This window comes from Phyllopteryx taeniolatus, chromosome 9 (assembly GCF_024500385.1).
Source record: "Phyllopteryx taeniolatus isolate TA_2022b chromosome 9, UOR_Ptae_1.2, whole genome shotgun sequence".
Classification (NCBI taxonomy): domain Eukaryota; kingdom Metazoa; phylum Chordata; class Actinopteri; order Syngnathiformes; family Syngnathidae; genus Phyllopteryx; species Phyllopteryx taeniolatus.
In genome coordinates this window covers 18803956-18824017 of record NC_084510.1, presented here as the reverse complement: position 1 = coordinate 18824017, position 20062 = coordinate 18803956, and the positions used below count along the sequence as shown (strand labels likewise).

The window sequence follows — 20062 nt, the reverse complement described above, 5'->3', positions numbered from 1 at the left end:
AATAAATCATATAAAAATCTGTTAAAACGCAACACAAACAGGTGAGTCTTGAGCCTCCTTATTGAGGCATCAACAGTCTCTGCGTTCCTGTTCCAGAGGCGTGGGCCACAATGGCTGAATGCAGCCTCTCCATAGGTTTTTGTTCTAGTTTTTGGAATAATAAAAAGGCCGGGTGCCAGAGGACAGCAGGAGCCACGAGGGTTGATATGATAAAAGCATATCAGATACATATTATGGCCCAAGACTGTTAAGACACTTAAAAACTAGTAAAAGAACCTTAAAACACTTGTATGTCAAGGCACTCGTATCTGAAGGCACCACTGGATTGTGGAAAGATGCTCGACAAATTTGGCTTGGTTGTTACCAACACTCTTCTCTGTGGTATGTCAAATTTTGAAGACAGTCATTTTCACATTAGAGGGACTTTAAAATAAGCTCGAGCATATATAACGAATGTGCTTACTTAGCACATAAAGCACAATGTATGTTAATATCGTCACGTCAAAGCCCATAAGCAGTTAACAGTCGAAAGTTAATGCATTCTGTTCTCACAGCAATAGAACTCTTTTGAGGCTTTGCCGTATAAAAGAAGCAAAAAACAGTGAAAGGTTCCCGTAGAGATGTGATAATATTTTCTACATGAAAAACCCATCCGCCCCTCCCAGAAGACCCAAACAGAAGAAGAAGTTTTTGATCCTTGGTTTAGATCCTGCCCCCTCATCCTGCCAGATGAAGTATGTCTCATCTACTGTGTGCTGCAGTCGTCTTCAACAGCCCTCAAAGAATGTAGCAGCCATTCATGCTGCATCACACATTGAGCGCTTCCATTCATTAACAAGGTCAGCTACTCTGATTTGACAAATGCAAAGCTTGCCGCAATATTAAACCAAAGTCTGAGATGTGCTTTCTCTCTAAGAAACGGAGGTTTTAGATTTTGGATACACACAATTTGGCATTCTGCTACCCAGTTCTTCACATATAATATGAGGAAATATTCAATGAGTTGCTAAGATGATCATCTGTATTGCAACGACACAAACAGACAGTTCTGCCAAGCCACAGAATAATCTAATCATATGTGAATTATTTATGATTTCATGAGCACATTCTTTACTTTTCTCCATGAATAATGAAGTTTCACTGTGTGGCTTTCATCAGTGTTGTTTTTTTTTCATGCCCTAAATTCTGTCATGTGTGTATCCATGTTTAAATAAATCCCTTGTATGACTGATGTACGCCATGACATTGGCATTCATGTCAACCTGCACATGAAGACGACGCTATAAATAGGGCCGTTTGTGCATGAATGAAACAACAATCCTCAGCCCATAAATTTAGCTGATTATTCCACGCCTGTAAGATGAAAGTGTCAAAAAGTGCATTCGTGTCAGGAGCTTTGTCTTCATGAACAGCAGTGTGCGTTCTTTTGAATACTTCTGCAGTCTTAATAGTCAAAACATGTGGATCGCTACCTTGGATTGTGCTTAAAAACAAAAATATTGCAATTATTGGCATCGCTATCAACTACCTTTTTTAAAATTTCAATTGAACTGACCTTCACCTGCAGAGAAAGGTTCATAATTAGTGAACATTTGAGTGTTTGGCATTCCACAAGTGTTGTCCTGGTGATTATAATTATTTTTTTTTTTGCCGATGGACACTCTTTTAGCAGTGCATCACAATTAGCATCATAGATCACTATGGGGTACAGAAAAAAAAGTCGAGTGGAGTCGCTTCAGTATATAGAAATCAAAAGAAAGGCTTGAGGCTAATGTTCCTGGACTGAAATATGAGATACATCTGATTAGCCCACGCCTTTGGACGGAGAGTCCTAAATGAGGAAAATGCTGATGAAATACAGACACGGTGTTGGACATCTTGATAGATGAAAACATTTTTTTTTTTTTTTTTGCATGCAAAATCAGTATGCAAACAACCAGCTGAATATTTTGAGTGTCACACCTGTTTTTTTAAACGCAGCAGAGAATTTTCATTCGAAAGCCTTGAAAATACATAAATAGGAGTGACATTGAAAGAGTCCAGATGGCCTCACAAAGTTATTTGTGAAAGCACAAGAAAACGTGCTTTGATTGTTGGATGGCTTGATGCCACGTGACGCCGGGTGGCTCTCTCTCCATCTCCTTGCCTCCACGTCTGGCCGTCACTGTGTCAGTGTTTCTGTGAAACGGGACTGTCATCTGATGCCTCCGTATCCTCCATGCGCATCTCTGCCAAAGCACCAGACTGCCCGGCTGCAACCACAGATGGGGAAGACAGGAACTAGCCCGCGAGAGTGTCACAGAACTTCGCCTCCGCATGTAACGGCAGCGTGGCGATTGTCACACCTCCACAACAGCGGCGCAGAAACACGCTCCTTTTTTGTGACGGATTTAGAGAGCACTTGCCACCTGTCAGTTCAGCGTGCTCCCACCATGTCTCCGTGGTGATCAGGCTCTTTAAAATAACAGTGAAATTGTGGTGTAGCGGTCTGATCCTGAGCTGGAAATACACTCACTTAAACCTAGGGATTAATGCACAAATCATGCAGAATATCGCCTAGTTGTACATAATGTACACTCTGCAGTGATTCTAGACACATTCCAACAACACTAGGCAGCCCAACGTTTGCCACTGGCTTTTTTTGTTGACATATTGGGTGCTTGGTCATTGGTATCATAGTACTTATTAACGTAGGCGTAGATGCCTTTCAGCTAGACGAGCACAATTCCAAGTCAATGGGCCATTTACAGTTGCCCGGTGATGAACAAACAGGTTATCGGTTCAGGGTGGGCGAAATCCGTTGGGAAGGGAACAAGCTTCCCTGTGATCAGGGCTGGTGTGGACCACCTTGGGGCCTTGCTTGGACTCACGTATACATTCCCAGATGTATGCATGAACTACAGTGGCCCTTAAAGGCAGAAAAAATGCATGTCTTCTAAATGTGACACATCACAGAGACGAGTGTTGTTAATACAACTGCCAAATTTGAATGATCCCAAAAAATCGGCAGGTAGCCGAGGCTTTGTGAAAAACCTGTCTCGGCTCTCAAACGCTGTGGGCGTGTCCGCTGAATGCGTGAAGCCACGCCCACTGAAAAACTGATGCAACAGTGTGCCCTTGCTATATCACGGTTCACCTATTACAGATTCAGTGGATTGTCAACTTTTCTTCACATTGATATCAATGCATAATTATGCATGTTATTCATATTCCAGGATTGTGAGTGTATGCTGTATTGTTTTTCTGGTAAAAGAAATGCTTCCTAGCCTAAAATAATAAAACTGAAAAAATAAATAATTAAAACACATTCCAAGAAATACAATGTAAACATAGTTTACAGTACTGCTGTGCATTACTGCATGTTTAAGAGTTTACAAAGCATTTAAGAGTATAGAAAGTGTTTATAAGAGTATGGTAGAGGTTAATAGGAGTGTGGGGAAGATTTAGCAAGAGTTTGAGAAGATTCATACAACTTTAAAATATGTGTAAATAATTCCCAAAATATGTGGTTGCTGCTTCACAGACTTCACCTATTGCGAGGGTGGTACTAAACCAAACTCCCGTGATAAACGAGGCATGACTGTACTTCCTACAGCATTTTTCTTACGCCTACACATCCCGACATGTTTGAGCTGTGAAAATATATCTGCTTTAAACCTCTGGTGGCTAGAAAACCGTTTATCTCTTCAGGTTGTCACCGGGCAACGAGAGGCGCTAGCCACCACCTAGCTCACGATCGAAAAGGCTTCCGGAGGCGACGGCGCGGACGGGCGGCGGGTTTGTCTGTGGCGTCACCGCCGCAGTTGCCGCTTTTCGGTGTATGGGTTCGCAACATAACATTTCAGGGAAAGTTAACTGTTTCTTAACATGGCCATTCACACGACATTTTAGCACATACTTCTTGCTAGTTTTAGACCCTCAATGCTTTGCGTTCCAACAGCATGAATAACATTAAACTTGGGAAGTTAAAGAATGACACTGAGCTGTTGTGTAAATTGTGACAAAAGGAAGATGCATTGTTAGGGCGTAGGCATAGCTAGCTAGCTAACTGCGCACTGTGGTACAAGTAATTCGAATTATTCTAAGTAACTCTCAATTGCGCCGGATAACCACTGATACGGACAAAGGCGTTCAATTCTTATAACAGTGGGGGAGCGGGGACTCATGCCGGACCCAAGTGTGTCACTGGGCCCCATTTTAGCCACGCCCCAAAAGCCAGGAAAACTGAAATGGTGAAAAACAGTTGAACGCTATTTTGCACAACACAGTCCTGTCTTTGCACGTTTTCATCAATTCTTCAAATGCAAATGTGAATGTATGTAAAGTGAAACAAGTGCTTACAGGTCCAAGGGTTCAAGGGCACAAATACTTGACACCCTCCCAGTGCTGATAATCCTCCGTCTGCAGCATACATTTGGCCCTGTGCCCAAAAAATGGATGGATAGTTTTTGGCTACCACTTCTCAAAATATTTGGTTGTTTTCTCTACAGACAGGCTCCCGTGCATTCACCAGTGTTATTGCATGGAAGTCATTTACTTTAGTTGTTAGTTTGTCTCTTGTGAAGAAATGAATACGATAATCTGGGTAGCTGAATGACCTAATGGCCTGAAATGTCACACAGTGGATAGAAGTAGGCCCAGCTCAGCAGCATCGTTTTTCGGAATGCCTTTCCTGTCCAGCTCTTCTTTTCAAAAGCCACATTTCATTTACAAATGTGCTCGGACATTACATAAGCTAGATAAATGAAGTTTCCCAGCCAGGGAAGGAAAAAAAGGCTCACTGGTCATGACTGAACTTTGTTACAATAAAGAGGGTCAACCATGGCAAGAAAGGGAACAGTGTCCTGTGGTGCAATCCTGCACATCAGGCAGATTCACTGCGAAACCACAGGCTCATAATAGTACATCCATAAATTACAACAGGACAGGGGCATTCTCTAAGGACCCCAGATACAGGGTCTCACTAAAATTACACCTCGTTCATCAAATCCCGTATTTCCAAACTGCCTTTTACATCAGCAATCCAATTATAGGCGCTGGATTCTATAAATGCATTATAGGCGCTCTGGATTCTCTTCGGATAACGTACAGATGTACTGTAGCCGTAATTAATATGCTGCAGTTATGCATCTGCGTTGACGTGTTCTGCTGACAACAAACCATGGCTAACCACCATTTCCTGACCTTTGACCACAGAAGTCAGGTCATCCATGAGGCTGGGTGAAAATTTCAGCGTTTCAGCTGAAGCGGCATGTAGAGTATATGGATGCCCAACAAACATACTGCATATCCTCTAAATTACATTGTTCTTCAAAAGTCGCTGGATTGTTTGCTGGCACAATAAATACCTCATCCCAAACAGATGCATACCTGTTTTCCCTCTAAGGAAGAAATATAACAGCTGGTGCCACTTCATAACTGTACAACTACACATGGCCACATTTCTACCAAATGGTACTGTTTGGTTTGGTTTATTTGGCAATGGTTCAGTATAACACAGGTTCCCTGATTTAATTAGCGTTACCACCGCGGGCTGTAGATGATGGTAGATACGCATAGTAGATCCAGACCCACGGCATTTCTTTTAAACAGGGCTTTTGTTTTTCCTCACATTGTGTAACGCCAGAGGTTTGGTTAAAAATGTTATTCTTCCTTGAAGACCGTTTTGAAGACAAATCGCGAAATAATAAAACATACGGCAAACCAAATACCCATCAGTATTGTCTTATAGCTGTGCAACATGTGCAAACTTCACAGTAGAGTTCATATCTTAATCAATGTCATGCTTGTACCTTATTAAAGAGCTAAGACAGGTCACACTGTTCAGGAACAAGTGACCATAATATGTGACACAGAGGAAACTAATCATAATCCACCTCGAATTGCACTGCATTGCATTGCATTGCATTTTGATAGGGACCTAGAATTAAAAGACACACAAATGAGGTAGTTACACATTTAATTCCCATGGTAAAGTGGAAGAAACAATTCTAAGTTGACCAATCAGTGGACAGCAGCTGTCTCCAACCAACACAATGCCTCCTTCAAATAAACAACTAGCAAAATAATTTGTTTGAGGATATAGGATAATACAATATCTGTACAGGGCTTCAACATTTATCCATCCATCCATTTCCTTCCGCTTATCCGAGGTAAAATAACAGTAACAATGCATATGTTATGTCTAACAAAGCCAATAGTTCTTTGAGGATGTTATTTGCAACCACCATGCAGATATTTCAAACATGATCCAAAGTGAAGTGAACCTTACGTCATCAGCTGAGGCAGCAGACGTGGTCCTCAGCTTGCCAGGCCGATGGGTTGAAGTTAATGCTCCGAAGCAGCTATATTTGTGGATATTTACACAGCCAAGATCCGCGTGACACGCTGTCCCTTCTCACAATGAGATTGGGATTATATACATGTATGTTAGTGCTGAAGACTCGAGACCCAATTAGCGGAGCTTTCATCACGCCCGCGCGAGGGAGCCGAGCGGGGCGCTGCTGCCTCGGCGAGTAAATCTGCCGTCACTAGTCATCCTGTCAGCCAAATCTGTGCACAACATCTGCAGCATGTCAGCCTCTGACAGCGCCGCTGTTGAAGTGTGAATTACAGAGAACGAAAAAGGCATGCTCCAAATTAGATCAGCTAAGCAGGTAAACAGATCCTCCCAATGAAACCGATACTTGTGTTACCAACCTGTGCTAACGTCTCACTAGGTGAAATTGCACATGGTGCTTTAATCCAAATGGGCACTGTTAGGATCATCCATCATGGTCTCTTTGCTGGGTGTACTATCGCTACAGAGGCAAAGGTACACCTTTTGGGAATTGCTCCAACTGCTTACACTTTGGTCATCCATCCATTTATTTTCTATAATGCTACAGCCAATCATGGCTGACTTTGAGTACGCACTTGGCAGATCACAACGGGGCACATAGGCTGCATTCGCACTACATATTTGACCCAACTCCAATTGTTTTTTTCATATGTGGTCCAGTTTGGAGAAACGGTAAATGCATAAACTCAGATCCAAATCAGGCCTTGATCCTCTGTGGTTAAAAAAAAAAAAAAAAAAAAAAAGGAAGAAAGAAAGAAAGAAAGAAAGTAATATTATATGAATCTGACAATGTGACTGGAATGGCTGTGGACACATCAGATGTAATTGTGAATGTGCCGAGTCGGCGTGTATTAGTTTACCTGCGTTCACATTTGTATTTTTTCAAGTATTGAATAAAATCACACTGATATGCTTAACTTGTACCTACGCAGAGATATAAAATTGGATATGGGAACTAAACTGGGATTGAGCATCATTGAGTCTTCAATGTACCTAAAGCGGCGTGCACACATACCGTTTAACTGACTTAATTTGAGCATTTTTCATACTTCTATTTATTTTCTAGCAGTCTGGATGCCCTTTGGCTCCATGCTTCCTCTCACAGGTAGGAAATATGGAGATATCATTATGTGGTGTGCTCACGATGACCCACATAGCACACCACAAAGTAATAATGATTTACTAAGATCCCAAAGCAGCAGTCGCTAAATTACCCATGCATTCACTATAAACAGATTGTGGGCGCTGTTGGCAACAGGCATAAACGTGGAGGAGTGGTTTAAAAGAGGGTTTTGCACTTAGCGCTGATGGTTTTCACCATGGAACATTTTGAAGAGCACCACAAATTCTAAATTAAGTTTGAAGGGATGAAATTGGATGTGTCACTGGAAGAAAAACATATTACTGGGAAAATAAATTGATCCCTCGGATAATTTTGGAAAAGCCAGCAACTGCGGTCATGTTTTTGGATGTACGGGTAACTGACAACATTGTGTTTAAAACTTGGGACAGCACGCCCATAAAACTGCTCTGAGAGAGGCGCAGATTGTCACTGTGCGCTGAAATGACCCAGACCCGCAGAAACGCAGAGTTGAAAGGAGTTTTGTCATAGGTGATATGACATGACTCCTTCCTGTGACTGGTTTCAAGTCAGGCCTTAGATCATTCAGAAGCGTCGAAATTGCATAGCTGAATGGAAGATATGTTGCAATAGTTTTTGTTTGTGACATTTTAAAAATGTTTACACAATTGGAAAGTATCTCCGTCGTTTCTAATTTTACCTACGCTAGTTTGGCACCACTTTGTGTGTTGGTTTGCACTTGCCTTTCAGACGCACTATTTAAAGATTCAAGATCAGCCATTTCAATTTGCGTTGGGTTTGATAAATCACATTGCGCATGCTAAATTAACCTTTATAGACCCCCCAAAAAAATGCACGTAAATTTAGTGCGTTTGGTCGACGCGATCCTGGTTGTGCCTGATTAATCAGCTTCGACATCTGTTTGTATGAGCAATCAAGTTTGCACCCGTTTTTGCAGACACAAACCTTTGGGGTCGCTACGCTTCTAAAAATACATTTCGATGTTAAAAATATCTATGTGTTTATGCCGCTTGAGGTACATGGTTTTAGACTGTGGGAGTAAATTGAAATACCTGGGGAGAACCAGTCCAAACTTCACACTCAAAACCAGAAACCAGAAAACTTGATACTGTAACGTGACATTCATCTGTAGGCTACATACCTGAATAGAAACATCGCTGTAAGATCCTCCTATAACTCCAGAGATAGCCAACGGGACTTCATCATGGATGGCATAGGATCCATCAGGGCACGTGTACTCGCTGTCGTCCACTTTGGTGAGTGATGCCCTGACAAACTCGAGAGATTGCTCCAGAGCGTAAGTGTCCTTGGAGCACGTGTCCAGTATATGAGCTCCTAAACGAATTCCGGGCAAGATGCGCTCATCCCTGTTGATTTCATCGAGAGCAAGCAGCATGGCCTCCAGTCGCTGGATTCCTCGTTGCGCATTGATCTTCCCGCAATCCTGGGCGGCCTCACCTTTCTGGTGCACGGGGAAGAGACCGCCGATCATCAAATCTCCCTCCAGCGTGATCTCCTTTTTGGAGTCTGTGTTATAACCAACCACAGGCAAACCCTGGGGAGCCTGGGCAAAGAGAGTCACGCATAGGAGCAGGAGGAGAATGTGGGACAGCCGGAAGGGTCGGGGCACAGGGTGCACCCCCAACACTGGGGAGTCCCCCAATGACATTTCCCTTGACGGAGCAAGGTCCTGACTGTGATTTTTTTTGGTCAGCGTCTGCTCAGGTTTGGATGTCGTCGCCTCTGAAGTTAAAAGCACAGTGAGGCACAGCGGCACCAGCTCTCACAACACCAGTGTTTTTATTCTGACAGAGGCCATTGAAAGCATCAGCGTGATCCTCGTGCTCGGCCTCCTCTTCTGCGCTTTCGTAGTTTACAGCCTGCAGATCAAACGGAGAGAAAGTCACTCCCAGTCACATATCTTATTGCGGCTGTGAGGACCCAGTGCTCGATTGCAAGGGCAAGTGCATCGGCGGTTATTCATACGATCGGAACAAAGAAGAACCGATGCAGTCGCTGGAAAAAAAATCATACGGAAAAGCGTTAAAAATGGACATGTTTAGCAAGAAAGATTAAGAGTTAGGACAAAGCCACTGTATTAAATGATACTTTACTGATACCTGAAAAATTCAACAATGGAATTACATTCTTTGTTAAATTGAAATTGAAATCCAGAATTAAATATCCATCCATTTTCTTATTATCCCAGCTGATTTCGGACAAAAGGCAGACTACACCCTGGACTGGTCACCAGTCAGTCACAGGGCACATATAGAGACAGACAACCATTTACACCATCACTGCGTGGGAACTGAACCCCCGCTGCCTGCATTGGAGTCAGGTGAATGTACCACTAAACCAGCAGTGACCTAAATTAAGTGTCACAATTATTATCTATTTTGCTATATATTTAAGGGTTATTGCGTTAGGCCGCAAAATGTTATCGATATTGGATTAAAGGTTTTTATGTAATCTAGCCATCACTCCACCCAAAAAATAAACAAATACTGCCTTGGTGGAGGCAATAACAAGCGCTGAAAATCTTTATCAACAACCCACAAATACGTGCCGCTGATCCACTTCTAAACTCCATGATAATCCCCACACAAATGACACACACATTGGGATATTTCTTTTATCTGCCACGCAAAGTAAAAGTCTAACCTGTCTCAGTAGCTCAGTCCCAGGTTTTAAAAGGAACTACATTGAACTGAATTGAGAAAATCACGGAACTAAGTCAAAGCTGATAATCGAGACAGTATTTCAAGGTTGAATGTGTCAGTGTTATGTGTGGAGCTAAAGCAGATCCTGTTAATACACTGCAGAGGCGAAGGGTTATTGTTCTTTGTCTTTGCTCTTTGTGTCGGTTTCTTGGAATCCCCGAGGCTTAATTAAGCACTCGGTTGACTGTGGGTAAAGTTGTATCAGAGTAAATCATCGAGCCAGAAGGATTCGTATCCTATCCAGCGTCTCGGCTAATCAGCTTGACAGACATGCAAATAATTAACTGCGCTGAAGTCAGATCATGGACGGTAAAAACGGGGGATGTGAAGGAATCATTGGCAAGGGTGTTGCAAAATAGCAAGCTGCCCATTAAAACAACTTAAAAACTCTCAACAGGAGTCAAGACTGCAGACAAAGATTCTTTTGGGGTTTCCTCTGTTTTTCCCTTCTTCCTCCATCCCTCTCCTCCCTCTGCTCGTTGTTTCCATGGAAACTTGCTGGTAGCTGGAGAAGGTGAAGAGGGAAGTAGAATGCAGACCAAGACAAGTTGGTGTGTCTGGCCATGCGTGGTGCTCGGTCCTCTGGGGGAACTGGCAAGCGTGCCTTGTGCGAACTGGCCCGACTCCGGTCACGGCTTCTCATCTTCTGTCGCTCATTGAATGCCTAAAATGATCCTCATTATATTTGTTTGTGGTTTCTTTTTGGAAAGCACTGATGTATAATAGTCTTCTCGTCACCAGCTCTCCTCTACGAGTCCTATGCATGGTCCCTTGGTAACAATATCATAAAAAAGTGATGCACGACGACAGCATGTCAACGTGTGCTGGTGTTACCTTGGTTATGACTGGCACTGAGTTACAATCAACAAATGACAGGTTACCATGCATATCGATTGAGTTCGACAAAAAAAAAAAAAACACCCGAGAGAAGCAAAGACGAATGTAATACTTCTTGAGAATTTGTCGATTTTGCCTCGTGGCTCACGTGATACTTTTAATGAGAAATGAGAGGTGGCATGTTGCATTAGATAAAGAGTGTGGATGTCAGACTTTTCATTCGCTCCCTCAGCAGCTTGTCAACGAGTGTAAGTTCACGGCGTAAATGGGTCAAGTCACTTCTACTTCCCTCGAATACAAAAGCACCAGCAGTCGTGTTACACAAGAACATTCTTTAATGTTTGAAGTGCTGAATGCACACTACAGCTCTGCAATGTTTGAAGCTTTGCCTCATTAGACAAAACAAAAACTTGGGAGATTGTTGACAAAAATGTTTCTTTTTTATGTACTCCAACACAAGCTAACAAAGGTGATGTACTTAGTACAACGCCTCAAGAAACAAAAGTGACAAAAGGATTTCTGGCTGTCACATTTGCAGCCTCCTTCTCAAATGTCCATACCCCAGGAGGCCTGCAAGCCCACCAGTGGATTTTCTTTATCTTTTCTGTCTTGGTTCGCTCCTGTCTGTGCTCTTTTGATATTTCTCTTAGTGTTCTTTCAAGGAATTGTCTCTTTGCCGCAAACATTTCTTTAGTCTCTTAATACATTTGGGGAAAGCTTGCCCATTTTAGAAACCTGCTCTCGCTCGAATTTAATTGCCAACATTTTTCCATATTCACACATTTTCCTCTCTCACTGTAGGAACTAAAATGTATTTATTTTGTGTAGCTAGCCAAGCAGGTTTAAATGATGCGGGGTACTATGCCTCCCGTGAAGTGCAATTTAAGATCAAGCCAACATTTCTGCGTGGACATCTGGCACAAGAAGGAACACTCAGTTACCACCATACTGACTGTTTTTCATTTGATTGTTCTATATTCATAGGCTAGAGACGTTTTTCATATAAATCATGACTATAATTTGTGACATTACTCCAGCATCATTGAGTGATAGACTACAACATGATTTAGGGCGCAACAAAATACGATTGAACTGTCGGGCAGCGTGCCAGGTTCTGCAAGGAGTTTTTATGAGTGACCGAAAGTCAGCCACTAGTTTAGCTGCAATTTGAAATGTGAATTGCGGTGAATGGCGTTGCAACGTTGCAGCTCTTAACGGCCGATCCAAAATGCCATCGCATGGAGACCTGTCACGATAATTACTATATTGACTTATTATTTGATAAACAAAACGGACACGATAGTTTTTCCAGACTCTATAAATTGTCATTGTTGTGATGAGTGGGAGCGCCAATCACACGGTGAGCCAAAAGAGTTGGACGGCTCTGCCACGCCAAGTACTTCCGGGGCCCACAGTCACAAGTAATAATTATAATTGTTTGATTATGTGGTTTAACAATAATACTTGACTGTATTTCAAATTTCTTATGTACCGGCGGCTAAAAAGCGAAGCGCGGAGTCGCTGTTGTCACTGAAATGAGAACTCTGTTGAAAAATGAGGACCCCCTGTAGATACATATGGGATGAATAAAGTATCTAACATAGCTGAAAATATAAACAGATTCTTTCCAAAAAAAAAAACGAAATCTCTTTTTATCAATCAAAGGAAGCTGCACCTCACATTTTTGACCGCAGTCCAACTACACTATTTTCTCGTGACACTACGCTACAATAAAACAAACGATGTTTTGCATTTGCATGGTATTCATATTGAATTTTTGTTGAAATGATTTTCTACTATGCCCATCTCAGTTACTGACACCAAGCCAGCTCTTCATTGTTACTTTTATAAGCTTAAACGAGTCCAATAAGATATAAGATGCTGGTGCACATACAGTACACATTTAAGACGCAATATCCAACCACGGAATATTGCCTCCTTTTTTCTTCCCTTTCTCCTCCTGTGTGACCGTCTCTACTTTCTTCTGCAGATGGCCTTTTTTAATTCAGGAGCATAAATCCCAGCAGCCTCTTCCACACTTCAAGCCAGACCGTGTGAAGGAATGGCAACAGTGGGGGGAGGAACAACAAAAGTACGACAGAGACAAAGCAACACAAGCAAGTGGGTGGAAAAATGAGATGAAGAAATTTGAGGTAAGAGTTTGAGAAAGATGTCATTCGGGTGGATTCTTACTATGACTCTTATTTGGAGAGTTGATATTAACATGGCAATATGCCCCCAAGTAGACGCAAATGTTGAGCAGGTGGAGGTCACTTACTACGTGTGATGCATCCACATTGGAACGACTCAGTGAAAGATAAAAAGTAAGAATTGCCTAACAGCACATTTTGTGCGTGCAGACAGAAAGACTGGCCCTGAGTAGGTGAGTGGGTTTAGGTGGGGCTTGTTATTGGGAAGGGAGGATGGACGACCTGCTGCTGATGCTGACATGACACTCGAATGAAATGTCAGAAACATGAAGCTGAAACACTAATATTTGGATTGGACTATTTGCTTGTGGACGCAAACTCAGTCAGTGAATTCACACCAAATGATGCTCCTATATGTAATTACCCCACGAGATACTGTTATGCAACCGTGGGTCCCTTGAAAGGTACTATATATAGTATGTACTGGAAATCAAGTTGTTATTATTTCATTATCACTCACTGAATACTAAACAAGAACAATGGACCATTAGTCACCTGTAAAATTAGCAATCCAGCTGCTAAACTATTTATAGAGTGTCATCCAAATCCAATCATTTGTTCAGGATGCAACGTAGTAAGAACACAACGAGGCGAGGCTCATTTGAACGACATGCTTTAAGTGACCTGATACGAGCCCGGTTCGCAATCGGACTGAATGTTGAATCAGGTGTTGATCGTTTTGCATGTGAATAAAAATCAGATCGGAATCACATATCTGCCAGTGTGTGAAATGTGAAGACTGATCGGATTTAACTTGTCCTTGTGACGTGGGTATCCAAATGCTCCGATTTGAGTCTGTGTAATGGGTTACTTCCGCTCAGGCAGCGTGGATTCGCACTCACTGACGGTGTGACTGTGAGTGTGAATCGCTGTCTGCCTCTGACTGACTTGGAACCGGTCCAGGATGTAGTCGCCCTAAATCAGTTGGGATTTCCTCCAGCTCCCTGCGCCTCTGAACAGGGTGAGCAGTAGGTACGTTTTACCAAATAACTAACTCGGCAGCTATGTGGTCTTCGAGGTCGGGAGTGCACGTAAAATGCAGGAAGTACAGTGGCCCTAATGGGTCAAAAAGGAAATTGGACTGGTAGTGGAGCACCAGGGAGCGGGCACGAATACTAAATAGTGTTCAAGGCATTAAATTGGAATTCGGTTATAAAGGTCTGCAGTGGAAATGCAGCTCAAGTTCCAGTTTCATTTGACATATACTTGATTTGACATACAGCTACTGTATATTTCAGTTCTGTGAACATGTAACCCAAGACACTCATATCATATCAAATCATCTTTCTCCTATGAAATGAATGGAAATGACAATAATCCGTTCCAGGCTCCCGCTCCCCTAAAACTGTATGTTTTTAAGAAGAGAAATAGCACTCTGTAACATTGTACTTCATACAGTAATGACATAATTAAATAGAATGTAAGGAATTAAAAAGTTATTGACACATTTTTTGCTTCAAGTCCATGGACATTGTGCTGCTCCTTCTGATGTGTGAGCCTTGGCCACCTGGGGGCACTATAATACAGACGTATGGAAATACATGAAGACACTCGCTCCTCAGTAAGCCGCTGTAATATAACTCTGTCTTCACTGAGGATAACAAATATATGCCTGTGAATATTGTTATATTATATCTACACTGCTTGTATTCAAATCACTGTTGCTTAGAAGGTTGTAACACCACAATGGCCTGATCAATAAACTCAATAAATAAACAAATGTCAGTGAAAATCCCATCAAATACAATACAAAACAAACACAACGTAACGTTGTGTGTTATCTAAAACAACAATGTAACATTGTCTGTCATCTACTCTTCTCCAGACAAAGTGAAGTGCATAAATCATCTTTTTGAGATGTAAAGTTCATTCCGTGCTGCCTGCAGCTACTGATCATCAAAACAAGGAAGTGCCTCCTGAAAATAAAGCCTCTGACCTTTTGTAAGAAGGCCAAGGAGACAATTAGCGATGAGGACCTTGAAGTTGAAACTGTCATCACATGCCGTTCATTTCACGGGCTCGTTCTGGTCGCCATGGTATCCACATTCTTTATTTATTTTTAACCTGTCCTGTTTAGTTGCATGTCCATGCAGAATGGTGGCTCTGTATGCCTTTTGTGCTGGAACAGTTTTGCTGTGCAACAGGGGCGTTCGAAATACTCCCTCTGCTTATTTTTTTTATTTGACGGAACAGACAGAAGGACAGAACGGACAAGGGGAATAGGGGTGTGAACCGCAGCAGAACAATAGTTAGACAGTCTAGATATTTGAGCACAAGTAACGTTACAACAGTCAAATCCTGTTCTTATTTGTGGATTGGAGGTGCGGGGGGACACCTGGTGAGGACATGCAACAACTAACAAATAGAACAAGGTGAGAGAGGACAGAAAACGGCAGGACAGGACAGGATGTGGGAAATGAACAAGGCAGTGCTACTGACGAGTGGTGCAGTGGGATGCTTTTTATAGTGTCTTAACACCGGTAATAACCTGTGAGTTTATTAGCTTAATATAGCCTGTGATATTATTAGTGGTCTCAGCACAAGCAATTAAAGCCTATATGGTGTGTCTATGGAACTTATTAGTGAATGAACACCATATCACATGTATGTTAGTGGTGTATGTATGGAGTTGCTGAGCCAGCACAGTGACGAAGGGGGGCCGGGCGAGCCCATCCCGCGGGAGACCCAGCTGTGGGAACACCACCCACTCCCCAGGAACCAGGGCGGTCGCCCAGCCCAACCGAAGCGCCCCTCCCTTTGGGACTGGTCGGGGCACTTCGGTTACCGGACCAACGCACACCCCATTCCGCCTTCCTCATCAAACATTCATCCTCTGGCTGTGTCTCACACAGATCGTTACTGGTCTCAACTGCGTGATGGATGGATGGCACTTTTGTTTCTGAGGGCCGCACACTTTTTATTCTTTTGCTTTTTTTTTTGCATAATTCATCATTCCATGGCTGCACTCTTTTGGCAAGCTGTGTTTTGTTTTTAATCAATAGAAACTATATCTGTGGAAGTTACTGCAAGGTACATTATCTTGATGTGATACGATTTTGAATTCCAGAAATAAAACATTTTCTTCATTGGATTATCAAGATTTTATTTCATTTACTGGATCATCGTGAATTTTACAGTGCACTCTGCAAAACTTGAGTACAGCTTTATTATTACCGGTACCTTGTATTACCTTTTTCACAGTAGTTATTTTGAAATGGTTAAGTAAAGGCGGCACGGTGAACAACTGGTGAGCACATCTGCCTCACAGTGAAATGAGAACTCTGTACATCTCTTACAATAGTGAGGTCGTTATTAGGATCGGGCATCGTTTGAATTTGAGCAATTCCTGTTCCGATTCCGGTTCCTTATTTCGATTCCGGTTCCAAACGATTCTCGATTCCAATTCCTTTAGGGGGCTGGGTCAAAAAAGTTTGCATGGTTTAAATCAATGGTGTCCAAATTGTGAACATCCATTTTTTTAGCAGCCCGCAGCATAGATTAAAATGAACATTTGACTCTGGGTTTTATATATATGCAATATTAAATAAAACAATAAATGAAAAAGGAAAATAAGAGGACTTCAACACAAAGGATGGACTTTGGGAGTCACTGATGATTTAGTAGTACACTCGCCTGAGTTTGGTGCGGGCAGCGTGGGTTCAAATCTGAGTGAGAATGGTTGTCCATCTCTATATGTGCCCCACGACTAACTGGCGACCAGTTCAGGGTGTAGTCTGCCTTTCGCCCGCAGTCAGCTGGGATAGACTCCAGCACCCTGCGACCCTGCACAGGTTAAGCTGTACTGAAAATGGATGGCTGGACTTTGGGGCCATTGCTGCTTGCTCTACTTGTCTCACAATCATAAACATTTACAGAAAATGACATAAACATCTTAGTTTATTTGAATGAAAATTGGTTGGAATGGCATTTATTGACCTAAATTGATAATTTTCTAGTGATCACCAGTTTTCCAGCGCTGTAAGTGTCTTCTTCATATTATGTAACTTATTAAACTAATATGCCATATTTATATAAACTGGAGTAAATCTAAGCTCAACTATCAACTTGGAACTAACAACATCACTATTTCCATCTCTTTTATAACAAGCTCTGATGCAATCATCTATATCAGTAATTCGCAAAGTATGGTACCACTGTCCATCCATCCATTTTCTGTACCGCTTATCCTCACAAGGGTCGCGGGCCACTAGTGGTACGCAAAAGAATAAACCAATTAAATGATCAAAATTTAACTTTTGTGCAATACATTTTTAATTGAATCATGAAGCAGTTTTTTCCCCAAATAATAATAATAATGTTAGAGTGGCTTAAAATAACATTGAATGTACTTTTTAGAAATAAAACCTCAGCCTACTACGCTACTGTATATTAATGTTGGTCATGACTCGGGATGGTGGTACTTGGAGGGCTAAGTATTCTTTAAAGTGGTACCTGGTTTAAAAGGTTTGAGAACCCCGGGTCTATATCATCATCCATTGTTATTTTTTATAGTTGCAGGCAGAAGGAAACACATTATAAGAAAACCTCGGACACACGAAATGAGAAGTAGTCATTCATTGTCATCACACGCGTTACTTTGAATCCAGCAGACACTCCATAGGAAGTAATTTGTCGGAATCTTTCAGCACCTGCACATTGACCTAACTATATAAATGTAAATGGACTTCCACTTCTCTCGCGCTTTTCTACCTTCAAGGTATTGAAAGCGCTTTAACGCTGTCTCCTCATTCAGCTACTGATGACGCATAGCGTCAGGAGGAACTTGGGGTTCACTATCTTGCTCAAGGGCACTTCAAGATGGTTACAAGAGCTGAGGGTTGAACCCACAATCTTCAGGTTGGGAGATGACCAATACCACCTGAGCCATGCCGCCCCACACCTCACTTAAGTGTTAGTTCGCTATTTTATTTTATTTTCAGGCTGTATATTCTGACTGGAATTTCAGTATATGGGCCACAATTATTATTTCGCTACATGTTTTAAGTACATTTGTTTTTTTTGTTTTTTTTTTAGAGAGAAAGCACATTAGAGCAAGCAAAAGAAGGCTTGTACATCAATGTTGAGCTCTGTCATTGACTACAGCAGATGTTGCGTGGGCATCAGGTGCACAATACAGCAATAAACACACACACACACACACACACGATCGAGTGGAGCACAGTGACTACGAGGACAACCTTATTCAACACAAGCTGCTATTTCCAACAAACTCCGTTTCCATTAAAGTGAATCAAATTAAGTAATGTAGGAGGTATTTGTTTACAGGTCAGTGATTGTTGAAGCCAAACTCTCTGTACTAGTCAATTGAAATGTAACAGGTGACAAGGCAAGTGTGGTGTTGGGGGCTTCACATGATGGCATGGGAGCACATACTTCTTCACACATTTGAATAATTCACCATAATCAATATCATTCCACATCCTTTTTGGTCTCAAAAATCCCTATCTGGATTTGGTGTTTTATAAATTGACGATTCAAACAAAATTGAACTTGCAGGCTTGTTTCAATATGTACTTTAAACCTGATCGACCATTTTCTTATGCGTTGCTTCCATTTTATTAGGTGGGGGGAATTAATGATGATTCTACGAGCACTCTAACTCCTCTGCCTGCAACAACAAATATAGTTTATTTGTTTGTCTTTTCACTCTGCAACACACACATTGCTGTTCAAATATTGGTAAAAATCCAATCCCTTTCTTGTCAAGTCCCAAAAAAAAGGATTTGTCTAAAGAGCTTGATTAAAAGCAAAACTAACATGGCTTTGTCAGCTTGAAAGCACCCCCAAATAAAACACAATTTATGCAGGCAGAAATTATGACAGGGTGTAATGAAGCTTCACCAACAACCTGAATCAACTGTCTAGTTTAAGACCAGCAGAAGTTACCTAAAAAAAAAAATATATATATATATATTTGCATGCGTCCACAGAGACTTCTTACCTGTGCGGGCTTCCTTTGCTTCCTGCGGGCTGGACGAGCAGCGCTGAATCGGCAAACATCCTCCGGAGCGCTCCCGGACGTGTGGAGTGAAGGAAAAGAAAAAGAGGGAAGGAAGGACGGATGGCCAAGTTGAGAGAGAAAGAGACGCTGTCCGTGGTGCTGCACGCGCGCGCCGCCGAAGCTCCTCCGAAGTCACATTTCACCTCAGACGCTCAACGCAATCGACGCCCACTTCATCGATCCGACAGCGAGGGGGGGACAAGTGGCTTTGAAATAAATAACGCCCGAGTTGAGATTCGACCTGTTTTATCGCGCAAACTGGAACATTCTACCTGTTACTCCACAAGCTGCTTGAAATGATCTTTTTTCGAAAAATGTGTGCTGGACTGCAGATGAGCGCACCCAACCGGGTTGATGCAGTGGCGAGATCATCATTCTAACCGCAAACTAGGTTGTGGTGTAACATTTCAAGCTCAGAACACTCTGACTTGCCCCCTATTTGTGCAAGAAAAGAAAGGCTCTTTTTGGAGACTGCTCATTTTTAATTTGGCCTCCACAAACGCGTTGTGACACGTCACGGGAGAGTGTGAGGTCACTCCCAGATGGGACCCTGTGCGCACAGGGGTCGCCCCCCCCCCCAAAAAAAAATCCTTCTCTTTCTCCACCAGAGATGTAATGAGATTAATATTTAACATCGCAGGGAGGGAATCATCTCCGTGCCCTCGAAGCTAGACAGCCCAGTGGGTTTCACTATTCATTAAATCACTTGTTGGCCCACTATGTCATCAGCGCATCTCCCAGACTGACTTTCATGTTTAGCCTCAGGCTGGACTGGACTCAAGTGTGGAGGACATACAGTGAGGAGGACAAGTCGCGTGGGGGATATGC

General features: G+C 42.3%; 1 protein-coding gene across 1 annotated transcript in view; it reads right to left on the bottom strand.

Annotated features, from left to right (window-relative positions):
• grm2a (glutamate receptor, metabotropic 2a) overlaps nucleotides 1-19798 on the bottom strand; it is a 29452-nt gene extending 9654 nt beyond the window's left edge. Inside the window, exons 1-2 of the mRNA XM_061784901.1 lie at nucleotides 19175-19798; nucleotides 8584-9322 (exon numbers count right to left, since the gene is read on the bottom strand). Of these exons, the coding sequence (XP_061640885.1) occupies nucleotides 8584-9111 (528 nt within the window). The 5' untranslated portion in view covers nucleotides 9112-9322; nucleotides 19175-19798. The remainder of the gene's footprint in view (nucleotides 1-8583; nucleotides 9323-19174) is intronic.
• Nucleotides 19799-20062: the final 264 nt, after the last annotated feature.